General features: G+C 42.4%; 1 protein-coding gene across 12 annotated transcripts in view; it reads left to right on the top strand.

Annotated features, from left to right (window-relative positions):
- ADAMTSL1 (ADAMTS like 1) overlaps positions 1-19,856 on the top strand; it is a 708,340-nt gene that overhangs the window by 420,548 nt on the left and 267,936 nt on the right. For all 12 annotated transcript variants that reach the window (XR_012904618.2, XM_089779187.1, XM_075931513.2 and 9 more), the window contains one exon: positions 18,041-18,168. Coding sequence is in view for 11 of the 12 variants with exons in the window: in XM_089779187.1 (XP_089635313.1) it covers positions 18,041-18,168 (128 nt within the window). In the remaining variant the exon portion in view is untranslated. The remainder of the gene's footprint in view (positions 1-18,040; positions 18,169-19,856) is intronic.

The following is a 19,856-nucleotide window of genomic DNA, read 5'->3' as shown; positions in this document are numbered from 1 at the left end:
GCCATTGCTCACAAGCGCCTGGTGGCAGCAGAACATAATGCAAATCTGGTCCCTTCCCTCTGTCCCTCACCCCCTCTCAACTCTCTCACTCAGTACCCATGCTGCCCCTTATTCCTAGTCCCTGCCCTAATGCTGCCTGCCTCTTCTCTGCCCCCTCCCCACCCCCCGTTCATCTATGCTCCTTCCCTCCTCCCCTCCAGAAGGCTTGCTGTGCAGATGCAGATGAAAGTGAAATCTGGATTGTGGATTGAATGATGAGTTGAGCCTGGCAGCTGCAGTCAGGATGCCAATTCACATTGTTGTATGCGTGCAGGACTCTAAGAATGGGTGCCTAGGTGTTGAGAGTGATCTGGGTTAAGCTAGGAAAAAAGGAGTACAATAGAAAGAGCAGGACGGGAGAAAGATGATACAGAAAATATGGCGGAGGAGATAGAAAATAGACTTTATGGAAAGTGAGAATTAGAGTGGAAAAAGAGAATACAAAGCAAGGAGAGACACAGAAGAGAAAATAGATCATGAAAAGATATACTGTGAAATATTAGAGGTTCCAGACCATCTATACTTAGTAATGGGAAAAGCTTTGTAAGGGGTAGTTAGTGATGGGCAAGATTATATTTGGGTAATTGGTGATGGTCAATCCTTGTCTCAACCTAAATCTTTTGAGATATTATTCCCTCTGTCCGGCTTGTGACAGAAGTGCCAAGATTTCACTGCATATCAAAGTTTGGAATATTTGCCACTGAGGTGCTGAAGCACAGCAGAGAAATTGCTGCAATTATATCTCTATCAGTGAAGTTAGAGATGGTTTGGGTGGATATCAGAGAGCAAGAGAGAGGACTCTGGAACAAATTCATGTTTTAAAACAAAAGATTGGGTTTTAATCTGGAATTGGGCTACAGTTTGGTTTATCTAACCCTAGGAGATGCAACCACACATGAAGGAGTTGGAAGACTGGGTAGAAGCTTGCTTGTGAAGCAATGTTAGTCATGCTGGGAACGTCTGTTCTGCTGCGTCTTTGCCTTGGAGCAGGAGGGATTTCACCTATATAGTCAAGATGTGATGTTGCAAATACATTTTGATATCTCTGAACAGCAGGCCTGAGGTTTTCAGTTTTTAACAAAACCTGAGGCTGCATTTTTCTTTGGTCTGCACTATTGAACTCTTAACACAGTTTCTGTATCTAGTTACCTGTTGTGAAGTAGTTCCATATTCACTTCTGGAGAACCTCATCCAGAAGAGAATTCTTATGGGGATCATGTTGTGCTGAACAGGTTTAATACCTCAAATGGTGCTGCACTGCCATACTCAAACATGTCACCTTCCTTTCAAGAATGACAAAGAAAACTCTGTACATAGGTTTATTGCAGTGTCTCCCATGACTGGACTTGATTAGCTGGTGTTTAAACATCTGTCCACTTCTACACAAGCTGCAAATATTATACTTTAAGTAGTGATGCTAAAGCTATGTTTAAATGAACATTTTAAAATGTGGTACTAGCTGAAAACTATCCTTAGTTGGGACAAATTAGTTTACCACCATTCACTTCAATTGAGTTATGCTGATTAATGCCAATTTAGGATTTGGGCCTAAGTATTTTCTTAATACCTGTTTCAAGTGTGCATTTACATGTGTCGTGTGTGCGTAGTAGAGAATATCCATTTTTAAAAGGTGATCACTCACAATTACCATGATTTGTTTACCATATCTCTACTATAAAGGATAAATGGACACAAGTCAGATATCAGAAGTGGTAACACACATAAACCTGTAGGGGGACATTGGAACCTGCCTGGGCACTCATTAACGGATTTAAAAGTAGCCATTCTTGCAGAAAGGAATTTCATAAACCAATTACAGAGAGTAAGTGTGGAATTGACTTTCATATGCAAATTTGACACTGTTTCCCTTGGCCTGACAAAGACATTAACTGGATGTCCCATTATAAAACCAGCCTTCCTTACGTTTAACACCTCATTGACATCAAAACCTAAGTAAGGGACACTTCCCGCCCACTCAATTACCCTCATTTGTACCAGCACTACAATTGACAGGTACTTTTTTTCCCTCTCTCTCCCTTCTTTTTCTGTTATAAATTCTGGGTTCCTTTCTCCTCTCCTCCCCCCCCCCCCCTCCCGAATCCCACTCCAGCACAAAAGCTCGAGATACTATATATATGTTTGTTAGTCTCTAAGGTGCTGTGGATCTACTCATTTTTAAAGTTACAGACTAACATGGCTGCCCCTCTGAGACTGTTTACTGTGTAGTATTAGATTGTGAATCATTTTATTGTCAAGGTGTTATTTCACAGAACAACTTGTCCATAATTTGGGATTCATTATGACCTGAACTAAAGCTGAAACAATCTGGAACTTTCCTTCTCCTTCTCTATACAGTGGCATTTTACCATATCAAAATTCACTATTCCCAAATTGTGCTACATTTCTCAGAAACAGATAAACACTATTATTTCCTTTTGCATACACTGGTTAGAATTTCCGTTTGCGTGTGCGCAGCCTCTATTGCCTGCCAGATATAGATACTGTTCCAATTTCTTGTAAAAATAACCAAAATAGTTGTGGTGAAATCAGAAGGCATTATGGACGGGTGACCAAAGAGAAAGGAGTGAAAGCATTGCATGTAACATGTGAGATTTATTCTGTTTGAGGTAAGCATCTGTAGAACTCTGTATGAATTATTTGGATACATCTCATAAGCAAGTTCCTTTTTCTATTTGCATATAAAAATAAAGGGCTATAGACACTGACTCTATAGTATATTAATTTTCACACAGTTTCCATTTTCATCTTCATTGGTCCTGCAGGATTTCTTCTAAGGCTTCAACAGTTGCTAAGTGGTGCTCTAGGCTTTTTGCCTTTCTGGGATTTCTTTTACCGCAAGTTTAACAGAGGGTGTCAGGGCAGAAGGGTGAGGATGTGTGATAAAGTAAGACATCCTTGAATAAATTCCAAGAACACTAAAGAAATGAGACAGGAAATTATATGCAATGTATAATAAAATTAAACTGTCCCATAAATTAAATGTCATTTTGCTTGCACATGAAGGTACTGGAGGGGTGTCAGATTTCCCCTCCCTATTTAGTTGGATATAATTTTCATTTCCATTTGAAGTCTGCCAGAGTGGTGTTCAAATCCTGTGCTGCATCAATAGGACCAGAAATGAAAAAGAAATAAAGGAAGCAATAAGGACTTCTACTGCTTTGGTGCTGAAGCAAGAGTAGAGAATTTATTTATTTAAATTTCTCTCTTTTTTTCATCCATCTGTTAAAACCATCTGTCACTGAGGGCTAATACAATTGCCTGATATGCCTACTCCACCCTGCCTTTCTTTTTCATTCCAGTGTATGGATAGGACATGATTATAATTGTACTTTGGATGTGACATTTTCATAGTTACTGTAACTTTAAAAAAAAAGAGAGGAAACGTTCTAGTCAGCACGATAGCAATAATGTGTTCCTTAAAGATCTTGCCCAGGCAGTGACTTTCAAAGAAGAAATAGCTGAACTAATGATTTAAAAGTGTGTGGAGGGAGAGATACTTCTTACCAAAGATTTATAATCAAAAGTGAGTAGAACACATAGAATAGTTTATGAGGAACATTTTGATTTTACTATGTGGATATGTATTTTTTGAGAAAGTGAAAGACAGAGTGAGAGAGCCGTGCAAATATGTATTTTTCCACATGTGAGATCAGAGGGAACGTATAAGGGACAGCAATAATTTATATCCTGGCAATTTATGTGGGTTTTACTTCTTTATTTCTATGTTATTCAATAAAAAATTGCTACTTGTGACAAACCTTGCTTTTGCTTGGTAGATTTAAACTAATAGTGAGATAAAGTGTATTTTCCATCTTTAAAAGAAACACACACATCAATATGAGATCAGCATTCCTATATTTTTTAATGATTTAAAAAGAAAAAAAATATGGTAGACAAACTCCAAGCTTTATAATAGTTCCTTTGTGGTCTGTTTGTATTCCCCCACTCTCTTATTTTTTATTTAATTATGATGCATGAACTTGAGCTTAGCTAATGCATTTTTTATTTCTCTTTATATTTTACATAAACACATGCCTTTCCCTTTTTTGGTTCTTGTAGGGCTAAAGTTCTGAGCTCAATGACTAGCCCATCATAATTAAAATAAATACAAATATGAGTCCATGAGGTAACTGAGTGTGATGGGAGACACTTGAAAAATGATAGGTTTGGTTATTTTGGATAAGCCCCAAAATTATACAAATCTTTGGAGTTTTCTCTCAACCACTCCAAAATATTTTCCACTTACTGTTCAGAGACCATTTCCCTATTTCCTGCCCATCCTTTTGTAACACTCACCTACTTAGTATTAGGGATGCTATAATGCATTTAATGAAGTAAACATGTAACTGCTGAAAATTTCAACGGTTGCACCCAGGGACGCAAATAACTCCCCAAGAGCTGGTGCTGCACAGGGAAATGGCTTTTAAGCTGGCTCCCCATGTGTACCAGCTCCCACCTGCCCCCCACCCATATGTTGCTGCCTTTCATACAAAGGCAGCAGTGAGAGCAGGGGAGCTGGCTTTTAAGCCAGCTCCCTGAGCGTACCGGGAATCTGCATGTAACTGTGAACATTGACCAATGAGCCCAGGCTCATCAGTTAACCATGTACATAGTTACACTTTCAAAAATGAAAGTAATTAAGACGTAGTTTTGTCGGCGAATCCACCCATTTGTCGACAAGCCATGTAAATCTCATTTTTTAAGGAAAAGCGGCTTGTCGACAAACGGAAGGGTTCGCCGACAAAACAGTGTCTTAATTACTTTCACTTTCGAAAGTGCTGCTTTCGAAAGTGAGCTCAAAAGAAGATATGCAAATTCCATGGGAATTTCAAAAGTGTAGCATAGTCTAGATACGCCCTAACAATTAAAAAAAAACCCTCTCTGCTGACAAGATCAAAAGCCTTTTTAAGATCTATGAAAGCCATGTTCATCCCTTGTTCTTGGCATTTTTCTTACTGTTGGCTCAATGCATATTCCAGGCTGATAGATGTTCTCTATTGCATGGAAGCCAAACTGACTCTCTGGATATATTTTTCAGAAAAAAACTTGCAGTCTTCTGAAAATGACCCATCTGAATGCCTTCCCAGCAACAGTTAGGAGAGAGATTCTCCTGGTGTGAGTGCAACAACTACAGTCTCTGTTGTTTTTATACAGCATTATGATGTTGGCATCCTTCAAGTTTAGTGATACACCCAGGGCTAGCCTTACCATGAGGCAAACTGAGGCGGCTGTCTCAGGCGCCAGACTGGGGGGTGGAGGTGCCCCTAGGACCCACAGTGTAAAAAATTGTGTCTGCTGCTCGTGCATGTGTATTCTCTCTGCTCTAGATGCACAGAGATGGTGGAATGCCATGAGAGGAGTAGAACAGGAAGAAGGCAGAATTGAGACTTTTCAAAGTTTTGGCTCAAGTGAGGGGGTATGGATATTCATTCTGAGTATGTTCCGTGCTGCATCCGTATTTGAAGAAAGTGCAATGAATGGCATAGCTTCCCTGAGATTCATAGTGAATTGGGGATACCTTCCTTTGTCATGTTGTGTGTTGATGTTAATGTCTGAGCAGCTTCTTTATTTGGCATGATGAAAGTCTTATTTTTCATCATACAAGTGCATAGTCTGGACTATGAAAAAAGATGAGTATGGAGAACATCCTATACATATTTCCATAAGGTGCCATTGTCCAGCTCATAAGAAGATCCAATGGTGACCCTCTTGGAATTAGGCTTTGATATGTATAGTCCTTTGTGGGTACAGAATTCCATTATTCTTTGCCCACTATCCATCATTTTTCCCACTTCATGGTGGCCTATATATAGTAGCAACATCCCTTGATCTGAGCTGACTTTAGAGTTGAAATCTCCCACTAGATAGAGTTGATCATCTGACAGCAGCTTACTGTTGATGCTGCTAGAACAAGTCCTTCTTTTGAGTGTTGGAGAAAAGTGGCAGGATGGAGCCTCCTGTAGTTAATAGTCATAGCATTATGATATGTTCTGATATTGCAATTGGTCATTCAGCCATGGATGCTAATGGATTTTGACCATGTGTTCATGGAACTCCTGTTTACTTTTTTTCACACCAGAAGGTGCAATGCATCTTACATCAAGAACCTGTGTCAGCTAGACTGGTTTCAGAGAGAGTGGATACACTGATGTCAACCTTCTTCAGCTCTGTTGGTGATGATGTCATTGACTTCCTTTAGAACATTTAGAGGAGTAACCTTTTGGCAATTGTGCCTATGCAGAAAAAGAATAAGGAGGCGGAAGCTTGCCTTTGGACTAAAACCCTCCATGACCCTTCAGAACTATAAACTATGCCCAAAATCTTGGAGACCATAATATTTGGAAGCCAGCGCCATTTTAGGAGATGGTGTAGGGCACAGCTGATATTCAGTGCCAACTACTTGATGTTTCCTCTATAGCTTACTTAGTTCAGAGTTTTCCTCCCCTATCCCTTGTTCAATCAAGAACTAGCTGTAAAACAGCAAAGCCAGATGGAATTATTGCACTGTGGATATTGTTTTTCACGCCAGTGGGTGTTTAACATACCCCATATCATTCAGTGAGTGGCAGGGTTTCTAGTTTAGATGCGGAGCACCCAATCCACGACAGATTATAGTTGGTTATGTGGTGCCAGTAGCAGACCTTACATACACGCTCTGACCTGCATATACTTAACTTTCTCAGAATTACCCACTTTTTCAGTGCTACTTACTGTGAATTGTTGTTCCTCTTTGCACTTGTATCTGTCCTTTGGTTGTGAGTTTCTTGGAGTACCTTCCCTTCTTGAGTTTTTGGAAAGTATCTAGTACATAATAAGTGCTACTATAAACAATAGTTTAATTTGCTCTTTTCTCTGCCACTCTGTGCTTCTTCTCTGCCTTCCTCCCCAATGTCTCCAAATCAGAACATGAACCCCAAAGGTTGAAGTTTAAGCTGAACTTTTGAAAACCCTCTACTGATGTCAGCTATACCAAACCTGAAGCAATCCAGGCTTTCAAAATAGTTCTGATTCAGGCAGGGAAAAGTCAGAAAAAGATACTCAAATTGTAAACTGCAATTTGCGTATCTTTTTCTGCTTTTCTACCAAAAGAGGCTTTTCTGACATTTGGCCCGTCTACCTGCCCTCCTGGCTCTTAATACATTTAAACTGCAGACACACAGCAGAGGCAGCTCCCAGACCCGGCGTGAGCTGGATCTGAGCACCTTCCCTTATTGACTAATCATGTAGTTGATAATTCTACTGACTACACAATTAATGAAATACCCGTTTCTTAGCATCCCTAATGTACAAGAAGCCCAAGATCAAGCTCTTACAGTTTGTGTGGCTCTCTTGAAAGTTGACAGACTGGCATCTCTAAAGACTGGAGTCTTCTATTTAGCCTTAAAAAGAGGAACAATAAAGCTTTGTTTACACCACGTGGTTTTTGCAGCAGAGAGTATGCTAATGACAGACTCATTAGCATGAGTCATGATGCCATTAGCATATTTTCTGCCGATGCTTTTTGCGCAAGAGGTTTTTGCGCAAAATGAAGCAGTGTAGCCGCTTCCATTTTGCGCAAAAAAAAACCTTTTACGCAAGATGCCTATGCCTCTACAGCCGTTATTCCAGAAAAACAGTGCAGTGTAGACTCACACCTAGATATGTCCTGAATGCAGTTATCTCTTGACACGCTAGAGACAGCATTGTTATACTGTAGCAAATTCCTGATTGTCAGAATACCTAAAGAAAAGAAATGCCAACAGTTGCAAAAAAAGAGAGCATACATAAGCTGGGATAGAACTACGTGTGTCTGGAGGGAAGGAGATCTTTATACAGAAAAATATTGTTTTCTGTTACTGCTTTCATTTCCGCGGTAGCAAAAGACAAGTTTGGGCAATGGCTTCAGAGGTGCCTTGCATACTGTCACAGACAGATCATCATCTCCCCAAACAGTGGGACTCTAATAAGAACCAGATGACCTGAATTTTCTAACCAAAACCATCAGCAAATATCATCTGGAAAAGAGCTGTGACTTGCATCAGCAGCCTCAACCATTAATGGGTTCATGGCATTTTCAATGGGCTGTGTTACTGGTTCATCTCTAGAACTTGCTGGCTGCTTGGGGAAGATCACTCCAGCTGCATTTTAATGAAGGGAGAGGAAAATCAGAGTCACAGGGCATTCCTTATGTAGGGGGCATTCGTGTGCGCCCGCCACGTGCTCGGGGCTGGCCTGGCCCCGGGCGCGTGGCGCTTGGGGTGGGGGGCACCGGCCCCGGCCGCTTGGAGGAGGGGGGGTGCCGGCCCCGGGCACACGGAGCTTGGGGAGAGGGGGCGCCGACCCCGGCCCCCGGCGCTTGGAGGAGGGGGGGCGCCGGCCCTGGGCGCGCGGAGCTTGGGGGGAGGGGGCACCGGCCCCGGGCGCACGGAGCTTGGGGGAGTGGGGGCGCCAGCCCCGGGCGCTTGGAGGAGGGGGGGCGCCGGCCCCAAGCGCAGCTTTGGGGGGGGGTGCACGGCTATGGGGGGGCCCCGCACCCATCCCCGCCCCCTGGCGCCCGGCAGGTGAATGGCCACGCCCCCTGGCACCTGGCCACCACCACAGGTTGGGGACCACTGCCTTATGCTTTATAAAAATATGTATGGGAATATGACAACGAATGTGCTTTGTGCAAAATGTCTCATGTGAGATATTGGCAAGGTTATAATATGTGGAATGTGTGTATCTTATTTGTGCACATGCATCATTCCCGTATTTGAAGTTAGAAATATAAAGTATAAACCTGTGTTACTAATGCGGTCATGGTAAGCGAGTGCCATTAGCAGTACTCAAGGAACTCAGGACAATGATCTGTGAATAGACATGTTTTCCCCTGTAAACCTGGGAGGAGCAGCTATGGTAGGTCTTACCAAGACATGTGGCCATGTTATCTGATGCTAGAACCCATTTTGAAGGCTTCATGTTTCCACTGAAAGTGAAAAAATGTTTAAACTGAACATAAAGGATTCCCATCTTTGACAAAATCTATATAGAGGTGGGAAGCCAAACAATAGGGGTGGCTGCCAGACGTCAGGACCCCCCCTGCTTACCGTTCAATATGAGTGCTGGAAACATCTAGGGCTGAACAGGGAGAAGGATTGAGCCCAGATTGGGAGGCTTTTCAGAGTCTGAAAGCTCATCAGACTGTGTGAGGGTGAGAGATGCTGTGTAACCAATTTTCTTAGTTATTAAGTTGATCTTGCGTTTTCTGCTTTCTTTTGTTTAGTAACCTACATTACATCTTGTTTGATGACTTAAATCTCACCTTTTATACTTAAAATTACTTTTATGTATTAATAAACCCAATGTAAATAATTGTAACCGGGAGGAGGGGAAGGAGTCTGTTCAGCTCTCTGTCTACCCTGGGAAGGAGGGCGAACAACATGAGCTTACCTTGTATAAGACTTTAGAGAGTGTAAGAAGGTTTAGGTCCCATTTGGCTGTGCATTTGGGTGCCTAGGCAAGTCCCTTTGGCTGAGCCTTTGCAGAGCTGAGACAACCTCAGCATGTGTATTATACTGCAGAGAGCTGAGAGCCTATCTTTGTGTCAGTCCTGAAGAGGGACAAAAGAACTGGCTCGGGAGGACAAAGTTGAGGGGTGCCCAGGAAAGCAGGAAAGTGGGCTCAGTGATGTTTCAGCACATCAAGTGACTGTTCTAAGAGAAACACTGTTCTACGTCAGTGTTTCTTAAACTTTTTAAGACCGAGGATCCCAAACAATTTTTTTTATGGGGAACACCAAGGATTTTTTTGTTGCTGGGGGGGGGAAAAAAAAGCCTCCAGGGAAAAGTTTTTGAGCAAACATAAATAAATAAATAAATAAAGGGATTGCCCCTTTAAGGGCGTCCATCCCCCAGAAAAAAGATGTTGACCAAAGAAAAAAAGCCTCCAGAGAAAAGCTGAACAAAAAGAAGAGAAGGCTTGTCCCTTTAAGGGTGGCCATTTTGAATTCTGTTCTCTCCACAGCACACTTCCGACTGCCTTGCGGCACAACACACTGGTCTACGTGAAGAAATCCATCACAATCAAATACCCTTGGAACTCGTGGTGGAATTTAAGTGATCTGTTTGCATGTGGTAATCTCTGTGTGAGACAGGCCAGTGGTGGGGTTCCCTGGGGAGACCCCCATTCCAGACAATATTCATTTGAATTCCAGTATGTGAATAAGTCATTTATTTTCTTAGGGATAGACTCCTTTTATAGAGTTTAACTTATAAATTGAAGTCTTGCTCCCCAACCCATTCTCCATTGGCATATATGTTCATGCATACATGTGAACACACACACACACACACACACACACACTGAAGAACATGGTTCTGTAACCCTGGACACAGTTCATGTTTGGTCATGACAGCTGCTGTAACTCAAGGGGTGTAACATCTGTGTTATATTACATACTGCTCCAAATGGTTTAAGTGACTATCATGTGCTGTGTATTGGGGAAGAGAAGACCTGTTCTTCAAATAACATGAAAACTGAAGACTGTGTAATAAACAAGGCTTCAAGACTGTTAAACAATGAAGATGGGGATTTTTGAGGATGCATTCAGCTCCGACTATAGGCTCCTTTGAAAAACTCAGTCAATGTATTTATCTGCAAGGCAACGTTTTTATTCAGCTCTGTAGTTTAAAACTTGATTCTCCTTTGTAAGGCTATTGGACTATGTGCCCTGTGCATTCACCACTCTTTCTGTATTCACCTGATTCTTCCAGTTTTCCTGTCCATTGTGATAGGAATTTCTCTAACTCATTAAAGAATTTTTCACTTTTCACTTTCCTTTTTTCTGGTATGGGTCTGTTGCTATGTCACTTGGGGTGCATCTAGACAGCACCCTTCTGTCAGAATAAGCTACACAATTTGTGCTAAGCAAAATGCATAGCTTATTCCAAGTCTAAATTGAAAGAGCTTATTTTGGAATTTGGTGCTGTCTATACAGCACCAAATTTCAAAATTAGGCACTATTCCAACAAATCACGTAACCTTCGTGGAACGCTGGGTTACAGGGACGCTGGAATAGAGTGCCCACTATTTCGGGAAATAGTGGGCGCTTTTAAAGATGCGGCATTGCTATTTCAGGATACTTCCGGTATCCCAAAATAGATACACAGTCTAGATGTGGTAGTTACAGGATCAGTCCAAGGTGAAGTGTATGTTAAGGTATAAGGAAAGAATTGCTTTCAGTCATTCCTGATGCTTTTTCAGTGCTTGTCATTTATAACCAGTGTTGGGAATTACAGGCAGTCCCCGGGTTACATACAAGATAGGGACTGTAGGTTTGTTCTTAAGTTGAATCTGTATGTAAGTCGGAACTGGCGTCCAGATTTAGCCGCTCCTGAAACTGACCAGTGGCTGACTACAGGAAGCCCGAGGCAGAGTTGCTCTGCCCCAGGCTTCCTGGAATCAGCTGCTGATCAGTTTCAACAGGCTGAATCTGGACGCCAGTTCCGACTTACATACAGATTCAACTTAAGAACCCCAGGTGTCCCCAAGTCAGCTGCTGCTGAAACTGATCAGCGGCTGATTCCAGGAAGCCCGGGGCAGAGCAACTCTGCCTCGGGCTTCCTGTAGTCAGCGCTGGTCAGTTTCAGCAGCGGCTGACTTGGGGACGCCTGGGGCAGAGCAGCTGGGGTGCTGCTGGGTTGCTCCAGTAGCGCCGCTCCTCGGACCAACCCAGCAGCACCCAAATTGCTCTGCCCCAGGCGTCCTGATTCAGCCGCTGATGAAACTGACCAGCAGCACCCCAGCTGCTCTACCACAGGCGTCCGGAGAAAAGCCTGGTCTGCTGGGGGGGGTGCACTAACTGCACCCCCCGTCCCCAGCAGACCAGGGAGACACGGGCGGCGGACCAAGACGCACCGTGGTCCCACCGCCCGGGTCCTCCGCGGCTTTGCTCCACGTCTCCCTGGTCTGTCCAGGAGACCAGCATACCAGGGAGACGCTGAGTGGAGACGCTGAGCAAAGCCGCGGAGCACGCGGGCAGCGGGACAGCCGTGGCGCGTCTGGGCTGTCGTGCTGCCCGCGTGCTCCGCGGCTTTGCTCAGCATCTCCCTGATCTGCTGGGGGGGGCTCACCCCCAAGCAGACCAGGGAGACGCGGAGCAGCTTTTCTCATCCCGGAGGACGCGGGCGGCGGGACTGCAGCGCATCTGGGCGTCCTCCGGGGCGAGAAAAATCCCGTTCGTAACTGCGGATCCGACATAAGTCGGATCCGCGTAACTCGGGGACTGCCTGTACTTGCATGAGGTGACATTTCTGTAACTAATATCTCAGTGTTGGGGGAAATGTAAGTAAATGTTTGAAATGACCAGACACAAATCAGGGAGACCAAACTGAGTTTTGCGTATTATGACTGTCAGATAGGGAAAGCCCTTCAGATCTCAATGGAAACCTATAATGAGCCATGCCCAGAGTCTGTATTATGGACATATGGCATTTACTGCTGTTTAAAGAAACATCAACCTGGAGTTTTTCCAAGAAAGTGAAGGGAACAGAATTTCTCAGCTCTGGCCTGGGATAGTCCTACCTCTCTTCTGCTTAAGAATTCTATTGCAATGCTTGAAAAGTGTACAGAACCATAAATAGTCTTTTCGGGAGGGCTTTTAAAAAAATATCCATTCTCCAGGTTAGCCAAACCTGCTTTCCTAAATCATTGGCTATGTGGGACTGAAATGATTTTCCACTGAGTATAAATTTGTATTTTAAATCTGTACTGTAAATCCTTAAGTATTAATGCCATAAACAAAAAAAATAAATAAACTGGATTAAATGTGTTATATGTTTACATTCCAAGCTCTTCCAGTTTTCAATAAACAAATGCTTTTTAGATTTGAAATGGTTTTTAAGGTAATGCTAAGATTACAGTCTCAAATGCACAGTTCAGAGGATGGGAAGTTCACTTTACTTTCTTTAACATTAAACATGAACTCAGTTGAAATTAACTATGTTTATTCCACTTGTTAAAAGAAAACTTGGAACCTGATCCAGCTTGAGATAGCACACTTTCTGGGAATATATAGGTTTTATAACAAATCTTGGAATGCAAATAACAGACTCATGGCTTTCTTCTGGGGGAGGGGATGCACAATTTAGTTCAGAAAAATTCGAACCCTTAGCATGTCTGATTGGCCTGATTGTAATTTGTGATGAGGTAAGAGTCCTCACTTATATAGCTTCACCTTGCACCCCTGCTTCGCTCCTCCTCAGACTGGACTTATTACCAATGCTGAATAATTAGCACAAATGACTATATGCAATTTGACAATATTTGTTTCTTTGAAAAATAGAAACAAGTAGCACACATTTTTGTTTTATGAAACTGGTAGGCAGAAAACAGCCATCTGAGATAACCTCAGTAAACTGGCATCCAGTTATTCTTATCTCACATGTAAGTGCTAATAGGATTGTATGGAGGGATGGAATGAATATGGGAATCTATTGCATGTGTGATCTTTTGCAGCTGGGGAGCAGGGCAGTGTGGCTATAGTCAAGAGTTTAAGGACTTATCATACTCATTTGAATTGCTGCATTTATTCCTAACAATTATATGGTTAATTCAAAATTAATTTCACCTGCATTTTCAAAAGAAGAGAAAGAGAGAATAGAATTTAGTGCAACTAATCCGTTTAATACATACAATGATTGGATCCAGTGTTCTCTCTCACTAAATTAATTCTGTCTATTTTTACAGGCAGTGGAAGCAAAACAACATAGTGGTGCATGTCACAGTGGTTAAAACATGATTCAATTACCCATCTAAATTAGAACAGACTCTAAAGAAAGCTATGTCTGGGGAAGAAGGTGTTACACCTATTTAAGAAACTCTGGTAGTAACCTTGCCAATGTAGCAGACTTAAAATGGAGGCTGGCCACATCCTCAAAAACACCACCACGATATTTGGCATGACCGGTAACCTCGGCATGGGAGAGGGCCAGGAATTGAACAACAGGTTTATAATTGAGTAGCTTTAGTAGAGCTGTATGAGAAAAGTTTGCATGCCTCTGACTGGGGCTTGCTTGCAGCCTGTTATTTTTAAGGTTTGATTGAAATCCATTAAACTCAATGGGAGTTTTTCCATTGACTTCAATGGCCTTTGGATCTGGTCGTTAATGCCCTCTTGAAAGGGGTATACCAGGAGAAATATAATATATATGGAGATATACCTATCTCATAGAGCTGGATGGGGCCTTGAAAGATCATCAGGGCCCATCCCCTGCTCTCAGGGCGGGACCAAATACTATCCCTGACAGATTTGCCCCAGATCCTTAAATGGCCTCCTCAAGATTTGAACTCACAACATTGGGTTTAGTAGGCCAATGCTCAAACCACTGAGCTATCCTCCTTGAGGGAGCCTCAGTACAATGTTAATGGATGGAGATCACTTCAGAATTAAAAAGTTGACTATTTCTAGCTCTATTTATTTGGGGACAGAGCACTGCCCACAGGTATATGTAAAAATGTATACTGTAACTTTAAAAAAGAAACCAATATACTCCAGGGGAACATGACCAATAGTGTCAAGAATGCAGCATGAGAGCGAGGGGACAGCAGACAATGGTGTTATGTCTTGCCAGTCAGTCCTGCATGTTACCCTCGCCACTAACTCAATGCTTCCTTTAAACACAAACACTTGTATTCAGTGAGGCTGCCAGAGAGAAACAACTTGCTTTTTCACCCATGCTGCCTATATATATATGTGACTCACTTTCCAAGACTGCATAGGGATGAATGACAAATACAGAGATAAAGAAGAAAAATGGCTTGGTTGGTGTCCTGAAAAATCTTAATTTTTCTTAATAGCTTGCTAATTTGTTGTGTGGCTCTGATTTAACACCATTGACTTACACTGGTGTGAATCAGCAGTTATCCTGTGGAAGTGAAAATAGAATCAGGCCTTTGGAGTAAATATAAAGTATGATATAATTATCATTTCAACCTGTTTAGTCTTTAAACATGAACTAAATGGTTAGTCAAGTGCAATTCCCATATTCCTCGCCAATGGAAATAAGGACAAAATTGGGCCTTCAAAACAGAAGCAATTTAAAAAAAAAATTGTAAATATTTATTAGCTACCTTTTTCAGAAAGGGTCTCATCAGAAGACATCGGAGGATCAGAAAAGATCTATCCTTTATTAATTGTCTTCCCTTTTCACTGCTTTTAGAAAGTGCAGATAACTGTGTTCCCAGAGAAGTAACACCTGAATTGCCATATGGACTTTGTGGCAATAAAACTAGGAGGAATGCCTTTTAAAAAGGTCTAATGCTTTCATATGTGCTCTGCAGCACAGCATGCATAGGCTTAATCAATTATTTCCCAAAGTGTATGCTACCTATAACTTCTCTTAAGACATGTCAAAGTAATAAGGGTTCTTGTGGTAAGACACTTCTGGCAACAACTTTTTAAAGGAAAACAAATGCAGAAACACCTATGTAACAAATAGGCAGGTTGTATGGAGTGAAAACAGTTTGGACATGTCATACTTTCTCATCCCCTATCATCCTGCACTATAAAGTAGTGTTGAAAGAACACAGCTCTAAAAGAAACTCTTGAGTTTGGTTTTGTTGTATTTTAGCAATTTCCAGACTGTATTTAAGTTCTTGAAGGTGTTCCAGGCTTTATTGACTTTGTTCTGTATAACCTGGCTTCTTCCACCATCCTTGTGGATGGCGCTGTGCATGTATGTGAATGTTTCTACATTGGTGAGACTATAATTCTCTATCCGTACTGATGGTATTGAGAAAATATTTAAGGTCATGAGATCTGTCTTAATGCAGATGATTTTCAGTCTAATTTGCTGTCTGAATATGTTGAATTGTTGCTTCTTGTGTACTGTGTTGTGTATGTGATAGGAGAGAGATAATTTGCAAAATCCAGGTCTTCAAGGGATGAGAAAGGTGTCTATTTAATGTCTCTTGGCTTGGCTTGGCTTGGCTTCTGCTGTATGCTGCAGTGCCCAGTCAATGTCTATTTTGAACAGGATCTTCCTAATCCCTACATTAACTCTGACACCCAGGATGTGTAAACTGTAACATCTTCAGTCTTTCTACCACTGGCTTCTTTTCAGATTTCACCACTGGTAGTTATATATGTCATTGGCTCCTGAAGGTCATTGCACATAGTATTGGTTGATTTCTCAGTTGCTATTTCTGTAACATATTTTGGTTTTTATGGGACAGACTTGTTAGTCCTGCGCCTAACCCCCACCTGGAGGTCCAGGGGTCTGTTTTGTCTATTCCCTCCCTTCATAGATCTATGTGGCATGGTTAAATCTGCCAGGAGCAAAAGGCCCCCATGACATACATTCTGGGGACCAAGCGGGTGGATCCGGCCTGTGAAGGCCCTGCTGCTCCCCCACCCCCCAGGCCAGTTAGGGCCTGTGGGCAGGGGAGCACCTGAAATCTCCTCCCACCCTTCCAGGAGCATGTGGCGCTATGAAGCACTGCATACTGCTCGCAAGGCGGGGGGCAGAGGAGAGAGCGCAGGAGGCTTCACACACTCCCCTACCCCCAGGTCAATCAGGGCCTGGGGGTGGGAGAGCTGCATGAAGCTTCCTTCTCCCTGCCCCAGACCTGTGAAGAGCCCATGGCACTTCAAAGTGCCACGAGCTCCTTGCAGGATGGGAGGAGGCTTCCCACATTCCCCAGGCCCTGACTGACCTCTTCCAGGACACGGGTGCCTAGTGAGAAGGGGGGCCAAAGGGCTCCCCCAGACCAATCATGGTCTTGGGGTGGGGTATCCCCTACTTCCCATGTAGGCCCTGCCCCTTCTTGTTTCGGCCCTGCCCCTTCCAGGGTGGCCCAGGGCTACTTCAAAAACTTTTGAAGAGGCCCCCAGGAAAAAATTACTGCCCACCCCTGCCCCAGAGGATAGGTTGCTGGATGCTTACTCTGTATTGCAAGTGACTCTGTAAAAACAAATGCTATAGCTCACCCTGCCATCTGTGATAGAGGTAGAAAATTCCCATTTTAGAACATTTCCTCAGTATGAATAGAATAAACGGTTCCCTCGTTAAAAATATAAACAACTGAACCAATTTTAAAGACTGAGGGCACCAGGCATAATGCCGGATTCTCTATAGAAATTAAGGGTTTGAATTTGGATATGGGTCTGTGTTATGTCCTAAGTCTGTTCTGAAGAGAGCGATATGAAACTGTTCACAACCCCAGATCAGTCAGTGTTTCCTCTTCTGCCTGTAAACAACACTGGAGTCTTTTCCGAGTTTCAGATTTCATTATACCAGTTGTTTATTATAATAAAGTGATTTCTGTGTTGATCAGTCTCTGCTTTCCAGAATTCCTGCAGATTTACAGCTAATGCAGGTTCCTAGGACTACTATACCAGTGGCCGGTAATGATGCCTAAGCGGGTCCTCCAGAAAAGTTTCTCCCCTATTTTTGTTCATTTCTCTAGTCTGTTCTAAATACTGCAAAAAGGCAGCATTCTTTAGAGGTGGCCCAAAGTGCAATGAGCCAGTTTTTCAATGAGGACTTTAGTTGGCCTCTGTTTGTATACACTTTACAAGTCCAGTCACCTGCTTAGGTTATGGAATTTCTCCTTGAAACAACAATTGTCCAAAGGGCTTTATGAATTTTTCTTTACCAGTGCAGCAAAAATGCTCATAAGGACAGCCCTGTATTTTCTTCTTCTGCCCTGCTGACAATGCCCTTCCTCACAAGAACAGAAAATGACCAATTTCACGGCTATATTATTTCATTTTAATCCTTCCCTGTCTGGAAGCTGGGATGGACTGTAACACCTAAAGGGTGAAAATAGGTACCTTGAACAGCAACTACTGCAAACACCACATTAGTGTCCAGCAATTAGGAATTTCAGCAAAACAGCTTTCTGCAGAAGTTGCTAAAACCTGCAGAAAGACAAAGTCAGTCAAAATAAGATTAGTGCAGGAAAAAAAGTGTTTTAAATCAATCCTGGGGATTATGTGTTTTGTTTTGTTTTTCTCTTCCAGAGTTCCAGAACAGCTCGGTCTGAGGAAGACCGAGATACACTCTGGGATGCCTGGGGTTCCTGGAGCGAATGCTCACGCACTTGTGGAGGAGGGGCTTCTTATTCACTCAGACGCTGCCTGGGCAGCAAGTAAGTTGATACATGCTTTTATCTTAGTGGCGGGAGAACTCCACACACTGGCATACATCATCATATAAAGAGCAGTGGTGCTGGAATTTCAGTCTCCATGAAAGATGGTTGCCAGTAGGTGTGATAGACCACTATGCCATGTTAAATATGAAACCCATAGACCAACAAAAGTTTTCTGCACCTTTTTACCTAAGCTTACTGTACCTTGACAGCTACAGAAAAATGAAACTCCCATGTACTGTCTGTGTTTGAGTGGTAATTCTTTTCACACCCACATACTGGTCGGGAGATAATTCTCCAGGTTTAGCTACCTGAAGCCGCATAGAGATTGTAAAGCTATCGCATAAACACAAAATAATATATTGGGCTGTATAAGTGAGAATGATAACAGCTCTACAGATGATATACAGAGTTCCCTAAAGACAGTTCATGCCATAAGGTCTCTTTTCATCACAAGATATGATAAAATTATCCAAATAGTTATGAGAGGCAGCATGCACTGGTAGACCCCACCCTTGGCTGAGAAATGGAAAATCTGGGCTCTTTTCCTACTATTGACATGCTGTGGGACCTTGGGGAAATCATATAATCCATCTGTGCTTCAGTTTCGCGATCTGTAAAATGTAGACGAAAACACTTTGTACTATCAGTAAGTATTATTTCTGAAATATTTCCAGTAATTAAAATTTGGCATCTGATTATAACCTTCAAAAGTGAAGCCTATGTGAAAATTATAAAGACATCTGGTAGAGAAATATATGAAGAAAAACCTCAGTTGTATCTTTTGTGACTTAAAACATATTTCTGACACTATTTATGTTGTGGCATGTGAACATAATATAATTTTCAATCCTATAGATGTTTACTTTTATGTACCAGTGAACTGAAAATATGTATAGTAAAACAAATAAAGAAAAGCATTCTCTGAAAGTGTGTAATGAGTCTGATACTACAACACATAACCCTGCTGAGCAAGGCATGAGATGACAAAAGGCAAAAATAGAGTATTGTGTGGGTTTTTTTAAATCAGATCTAGGCAACAGAGAGACTAGAGTTGAATCATTTGCTGTGTATGATTACTACGTTGATGCGTAGAGTGCTCTGTTTGATAAGCGAGTATTTGTGAAGTCAAAGGGAAACTATACGTTTCCATTACTTCCCTGAGTAAAAGTGCCAGCAGATTGTTGTTCTTCTAGACTGGGAGTCAAATTCTTGTGCCTGTGCAAAGCTTCAGCAAACCAGCTTTCCTCAGGAGACCAACTCAAGAGTTGTGGTGATGGGAACCTTCCTTACTCAAGCATAAGAAGGAGCCAGAGTGGCTGTCAAGCATGCTACTGAGCCTAGCTTAAAGAAGTATGTCTTATACATCCCATATATGGGGATTGATGACTGGGAACAGGGTCTATTTAATGTCTGGGCCTCCAGGCCACCCCTGGGTCTCCCGCCCCACCCAACTACCTCCAGTGTTGTGATAAAGGGAGGAGCAGTGATCTATGTTCAGTAGTGCACAAGGATGCTCGAAATTCATCTACTGTATGCAGCCTCCTGTCTCTGTGTGCTATTCATGGCCTTGTGTTCACATAAGGAGAAAGAGGAAGGTAGAGTCAGAGTGTCTAAAGAAAAAACCCATAAATCAGTTCCATCTGTCTTTATTTCAGTAGGTTTCCACTGTCTCGTTCATATAGAAT

Source organism: Pelodiscus sinensis, chromosome 6, assembly GCF_052426305.1.
Source record: "Pelodiscus sinensis isolate ZL-2025 chromosome 6, ASM5242630v1, whole genome shotgun sequence".
Classification (NCBI taxonomy): domain Eukaryota; kingdom Metazoa; phylum Chordata; order Testudines; family Trionychidae; genus Pelodiscus; species Pelodiscus sinensis.
The sequence above is the reverse complement of the archived record's forward strand: the minus strand, read 5'-3'. Positions and strand labels throughout refer to the sequence as shown.